Below are 6,546 nucleotides of genomic sequence, written 5' to 3'. Positions count from 1 at the left end.
AGAAGTGTCAAGGATCAGTATTCTTTATCATGTATACGGCATCGCTATTACTTCGGTGGGAATGGAAAGTGGACTCTGACACTGGTAGGTTTGTCAATTGTTTGGTTCAATTTGAGGATAAACTGCTGGGAGGTTAGAAAAAATGAAGAACAAATGAAGAAAAGAGTTATTTACTTTTATAATTTACAATTATTTTAATCTCGAAATTAATTTAAATGTTAGGAGGGACTTATGAGAAGACATCGGTGGATAAATTTCTGCTCCGCTTCCTCCTTCCCGTGTTTCAAGTATCGTTCTGTACGATTCCTCTCATTAATGCGGCCATTCTGCTGGTTATGCCGTGTCTCCCGCCATATTTGTTATCTATGACGGACTATTGTCAAAGTTTGCCGGAAGGAGGGTGACCATTTGGAAGCCGAATTCAACCACCGCTTATTGTTTGGATACCAGTGCTTGTATTTGAAACTTTGAATTTTCTTCAGACCCTGATGGCTGGGTGTTTCTATGCATTCTATATTTTCTTCATGGGGGTTACGTGTCTCCTGAATTATTTAAAAGTTGTAAAAACGTTTGTGAAAGGGATATCTGCTGATGTCTGATTAATAATATATTATTGTACAGGAAATTGGGAGGTGGTGATCAATGGGATGGTGGGACCTTAAAGGTGAAGGAAAATACGAAGGAAATAAATGGCAACCAACCGACAAAGACAAAACTGAGGGGATTATGGAAGTTAAAATGGTTGGGTTTCTTAAAAAGGAATCCGAAGAGAGGAAATGTAGTGTCATCTATGGGGGTGGAGCGGTCTTGCTACAAACTTTATCGACAATTGCAACTAATTGTGAACCAGTTAAATTGTTGCGTGCGGTACAAAGTCCTCCCCGCTCTGGTTGTGATGCTTCCTAACCTGCAGATATTCGCAACCTTTATAGTTCTGAGTATGAAGGGTAGGGTTCCTACGTATGCCTACATCGGGATAGGCATGCTGGCCTTGGAGACCTTCTTGTTTAACATGATTGGGTTCACGGTGGCGTCGTTCGTTAATTCGAAGTCTATTAGGGTTCTGGGAGTTCTAAGGAATACGTGTTTGACTAGAGGTGGGTCGTTTTGTAAGAAGAAGGAATTGGTGAAGACGCTGAAAAGTTGTAGAGAATTGCGATTGTATGTCGGGAATAATTTTGTCGATCGAGGAACGCCTCTTGTAATGCAGAGCTATTGTTTCTCTCAGCTTGCCTCGTTGTTGCTGATTAGTCACAGCTAAATCATATGTACAGGATGAAAATGGTTAATTTATAATGCATGTTTAAATGGTTTAGTTAATTTATTGTGCATTTGGTGGATATGATTTGGTTGAAATTAACAACGGCATCACTAAGCCGACCTCTCTTAGGTTGTGCATGTTTTGTTTTCTTGCCATTTCAGTTGTTACGTGTAAATTGCATTCTGAAGTTGACATTTAAATCATTTCACGAGAGGGAACATGTAAGTGAAATGTCGTACAGTTGGGGGAGTGAATGGAGAAGATTGGCAGTATCGATAACCTTATAGGTTGAGTAAATAGTTAATAGTGCTGGTGACATGCTCTTCATGATCACACCCAATGCCTATTGTTGGACAGTGATAAATAAATGTATGCAAGAAGTCCGGGAAAAAGAATCTCCATTTGCTAGCTTTTATTTCCACAAACTCGTAACCTAAGGGAAGGAAGCTACTTACTTATTCTAATGCTAACTACACACTAAACTCTGAGTCGACCCAAAATCTCTGTCTCTGCTCCCTTATCGATACGTATTTGTCTTATTCTAAATTTAGCAGATTTGGAAGGGGCCGATGAGAGCTTTGTTATGTTTTCAATAATGTGTTTTTTTTATATGATCAGCCTCAAATTGTGACAATTTTATATTATTTTTAGCCAGAGACTAAAAAGACACTCCTTGCGACTCTAGAAACAAGTTGCGAGCATGATGAGCAAAGTGGTCTTTCCAAAATCTTTTCACGAAATTAAATCCATGATCAAGTCCTGCACGGTAGAAGGAGTAATTAATATGACTCTTAATTTTAGTGATGGAAATGGCATACCTGGATGCATCCGCATGTTCACTGTGACTTTGGGATTTGCAGCGGCAACTTCAACGAGACGTTCGGGGTTTAAGGTTTTAGTCGTGTGGTAAAAATAGTCGTCCGTTCCCTGTAACAAAATATGGTGTCAGGTAGAAACTGATTTATTGATCGGTTCTAGATATTCAAGGAAATATTTAAAAATTTGATGTAATTTGCAAATACCTGATCTGCCAGTATTTCTCTTCGTGGTCCATCGTAACGTTTGATAACCTCAGAACCGTCGTAATTATTCCATGTCTCCCTATCTGCTCCTAATAGCTTAGGGAAGACCGTTTTGTGTCCCCAGGATATAGGATTGCAATTGGCTGTTAACAGTTATTATATTTTGTATTCCAATAGTAATAATAAATTCTTATGTGTAGAAAGAACATAAGGAAAAGTTTAAAAGACCTGCAAATTAGGAAATGGATGGAAATTTGTCTGGGTTCCTCAGCCCGATGCATATAGCGCCTGCGCCTCCCATGCTGCAAGGCAAGCCTTAATTTATTACTAATATTTATGCATTATCCATTCACCATAAATATGAAAAGGAAAATTTATTTATAAGGAAATATTTTGGCTGAATGCATAAGTTACACGGTCTAAATTTTGTATAATTCATGAATACCTGTGACCGCAGATTGCAAACTTTGGTAGGGCAGGGAAATGTTTCATCACAATTTCGTAGAGCTCTTTTGATACGTAGGTGTACATTTGGTAATTTTCGGCGTATGGTTCTTCAGTTGCATCTTTATTTGGCGTTTTTATTTATTTATTATTTATTGTAAGTATATGTTAATAATAATACTTACCGACATACCAAGAAGCACCCTGTCCCACCCATTCTCCTTTTACAGAAATGATCGTGGAGATCTTGTGGTGAGAATGTAGTAGTGGTGGGTATTCTATGTATGCGTTAATACATTCAGTAATGGAGAATATTATCTGGAAAATTCTTATACGGTATGCACGTGGTGGATGGGCAAGAATTATTATTGCGGTGTGAAATGGATTTATTAAGAGTAAAACTTTTATTCTGTGTTTTATATTTTTTCACGTCGTAAACATGTGCACATTTGACGGTCGCGTTATTAAATATTTATATGCAGTTATTTCTATATTAAAATTATAGGAGGGTAGAGGAAGAAATGGGGAATGCATCCTTATGTATATTTATCACTAGAATTGAGTTTATGTATTAAATTAGTCGTGATGAATAGAAGTAAATACAAGACTACTTGGTAGAGATGTAACTTTGGGGAATCGAATTAATTACTGCACTTCACACACATCTTGAAGTTATAAACTATGAAAAGTATTTTGAAGAGTGAACTTCAGTGCATGAACTTCAGGCCCTGATGGGTAAGAATTATTTTCGGTCATGTATTTTGCTATGGAGAATGCTAATTTCTTTAAAGCTCATATTTCCGGAATCTGAGTTCATAAAATTATTATCAATTTGATATGCAATATCCTCAATTTGCACGTTTTAACTAGAAGTTAAGATTTTTCTTTATACATCCAAGGATTATCATAATTCGTCGTATAGATTATTCGAATTGGGCAGGATTACCAATTAGGTTTCTTAGAATATCATCGAGAACACGTTAGATTTTCAAAATATCAATTAAAAAAAGTGAGAAGAAATGAGCTGGGATTGCATTTAAAAATTGAAGATTGAATTTAGTTTTTGCTTATCGAACCAATTAACGTGACGACACGGGGCCAATCTCATCTTCTCTCGTAGATAATTGGCAACCATACATATTTAGTAGACGATCATAAGTATGTACGTGTAAGCATTTATACTTTGCTCCCGTTATTTTAGCATGATAGTGGCATACGTATGCATATAAATTTGGTCTGAGGCTTATCTTATCAAAGCAAAGCATACAATTTCAGCCTGACAACGACTATCTGCAACTGATTGGAATAGTGTGAAGTATTTTTTTTTGCTCTGCGGCAGCAGCTGGATCGTCTACACTTTTCTGGATTCTTCGTCTGCAGAAAGTTATTGAGTTTCTGTACCCGTATTTTTTTAAATTTGCGTCATGGCTTCCATTACTAAAGGTACAAATAATCAGTTAGTTCTAAACAAATGAAAATAATTGCGAGGACAGGATTTGTAGGAGGATATCGGTTATTTTGTAAAATTTTGCAGGTATATTTATCGTGGCGGCGAAGCGAACCCCATTTGGTGCCTTTGGTGGTAAGTTGTACGGAAAAACGACGGTGGATTTGGCCGAGGTGGCAGCAAAGGCGGCGTTAACTGCGGGAAAGGTGGATCCGAAGATGGTTGATTCTGTCGTCGTGGGGAATGTATTTAGTGTGAGTGGCTAATTGATTAATTTGGATTTAGCGACAAATTAAAAAAAATAAATACTGTTCACAGTCCACGTCACAAGATGGTCCGTTCATCTCACGCCACCTGCTCCTCCGGTGTTGCGTCCCGTTGGATCGACCTGCGCTGAATGTCAATCGGATGTGCGGTTCTGGATTCCAGGCGATCGTAAATGGAGCGCATGTTCGTAGTCCTTATTTACGTGTATGATTTATTCAATTGGGTAGAGTTTGATTATGGTTGGCGCATGCGCAGGATATGGTGGGGGATTCTAAAGTGGTGCTGACGGCGGGAAGTGAGTGCATGAGTGGGGCGCCGTTCTACATGAGAAATATCCGCTTTGGGACGAGGCTAGGGGTGGATTACAAGGTTGAAGATCCCTTGTTGAGTGCGGGCTTTGATTTGTATTGCAACACGAATATGGGAGGAACTGCAGGTTATTTATGCAGTAAATTTTATTGGGTGTATTGGTGGTGTGATTTTATTTTATTAAAAATTTAATTAATTAAATTAATTTTTGTTTCTGAATAGAGAACTTGGCAGAAAAATACGGAATCAGTCGGCAGGATGCGGATGAATATTCCTTCCGCTCCCAGCAGCGATGGAAGTCGGGTTTGTGGTTAAATAAATGGTCACAAATCCGGTATTAATGGTCCACTTATTTTTATGCAGCAAACGATCAAGGATTTTTTGAAAAGGAAATGGCGCCAGTAATGATAAAGGTGAAAGGTGGCGAGGAGACGGCGATGGTAATGGATGAACACCCGCGGCCAAGCACTACCCTGGAGGCGATGTCTAAGTTGCCCGCTGTTTTCAAAAAGAACGGCACAGTGACGGCTGGGACGGCATCGGTGGGAGAGTAATTTTGATATAAGGTATTTTATAAAATTTGATCTGTATTGGTTTCCAGGGAGTAAATGATGGGGCGGGTGCGGTCATAATTGCGAGTGAGGCTGCCCTGACGGAATACAAGTTGACACCATTAGCTCGCCTAGTGGGGTATGGGATAGCGGGTGTGGAGCCGCACATCATGGGGATTGGGCCGGTCCCAGCGATACAGAAATTGTTGAAGATTTGTGGGAAATCGTTGGCGGATATGGACCTTGTGGAGGTATTTATGTAGATGGAATTGAGAGCGATCTTGTAGGTGGATTTGTTAATTTTCTATTTATTTAGATTAACGAAGCCTTTGCGCCACAAACGCTGGCCTGTCAGAAGGAGCTGGGCATCGATCCGGCAAAATTGAACGTTAATGGTGGCGCTGTTGCGGTTGGGCACCCCGTGGGAGCGTCGTGATCAAGAATCACGGCTCATCTTGTGTACGAGTTGAAGTAAGTGATACGGAAGTAATGGTATGATGGTACTAATTTTAAAATGAGTAAAGTGTTCTTAATTAACAAGTGGGCCCTCTATTCTCTAAAATTAACTAAAAAGTGTACTTTGCGCTTTTAAGAAATGTACGGTGATGTAATCATTACATCATAAAACATTACATTGTAATGTTTTATTTGCAGGCGACGTGGGGCGAAATATGGAATTGGGTCGGCTTGTATTGGTGGTGGACAGGGAATTGCACTCTTGTTGGAAAGCTTGTAATGCTCAGGGTATTTATAAGATACGTTTTATTGGAATTAATTATACCTTAAATAAATAATGTTTTGAACCAAGATATATGTGTTAACTAATAATACTTCCGGTACATATTATAACGCAAACCCTTCTACTTTTACTTATGCGTAATGACCTGGATCGCATATCCAGTAGATATGCCCCTTCTCTTTAACGTTTAGTGCAGGTGCAAATAAAGAAGAGCTGATGAAATATTTTAAACAAAATATTGATTATTATTTAAAGCCGAAATTTATATTTACAGAAGCATATTGAATCACTATGCTTAGGAAATTACCTATTCTACGAAATAACTATAAACTAAATTGCTGGGAGAGCTATTTTATAAATCTTATGGAATTATTCTATTTATTTCTACGAGCTAAAGAGAACCTGATGTTCACTAGTTGAATCCCCAAACCGAACTCTCTTCTTCTTCTTTACCTCCCTTCTCTTATACCCATATACTAGTATACTCCTATGTAATCTCTCTTTCT

General features: G+C 38.5%; 2 protein-coding genes across 2 annotated transcripts; one reads left to right on the top strand and one right to left on the bottom strand.

Annotated features, from left to right (window-relative positions):
- Positions 1 to 1,919: 1,919 nt before the first annotated feature.
- LOC110850446 (S-formylglutathione hydrolase-like) lies at positions 1,920 to 2,849 on the bottom strand. The gene is made up of 4 exons (XM_035852424.1): positions 2,813 to 2,849; positions 2,284 to 2,426; positions 2,080 to 2,188; positions 1,920 to 2,020 (listed from the first exon to the last, which is right to left on the bottom strand). Exons 1-4 carry the CDS (start codon positions 2,847 to 2,849, stop codon positions 1,920 to 1,922), a joined length of 390 nt encoding a protein of 129 aa, XP_035708317.1.
- A 1,302-nt stretch (positions 2,850 to 4,151) lies between these two features.
- Positions 4,152 to 6,250, top strand: LOC110850445 (3-ketoacyl-CoA thiolase, mitochondrial-like). The gene is made up of 9 exons (XM_035852504.1): positions 4,152 to 4,170; positions 4,262 to 4,428; positions 4,493 to 4,624; positions 4,697 to 4,877; positions 4,973 to 5,053; positions 5,114 to 5,292; positions 5,352 to 5,552; positions 5,618 to 5,772; positions 5,956 to 6,250. The coding sequence occupies exons 1-8, from the start codon at positions 4,152 to 4,154 to the stop codon at positions 5,735 to 5,737; spliced, it is 1,080 nt and encodes a 359-aa protein (XP_035708397.1). The 3' UTR covers positions 5,738 to 5,772; positions 5,956 to 6,250.
- Positions 6,251 to 6,546: the final 296 nt, after the last annotated feature.

This window comes from Folsomia candida, unplaced genomic scaffold, assembly GCF_002217175.1.
Source record: "Folsomia candida strain VU population unplaced genomic scaffold, ASM221717v1 Fcan01_Sc005, whole genome shotgun sequence".
Classification (NCBI taxonomy): Eukaryota; Metazoa; Arthropoda; class Collembola; order Entomobryomorpha; family Isotomidae; genus Folsomia; species Folsomia candida.
Note: the sequence above shows the minus strand (reverse complement) of the source record. Positions and strands in the feature narration are given on the sequence as shown.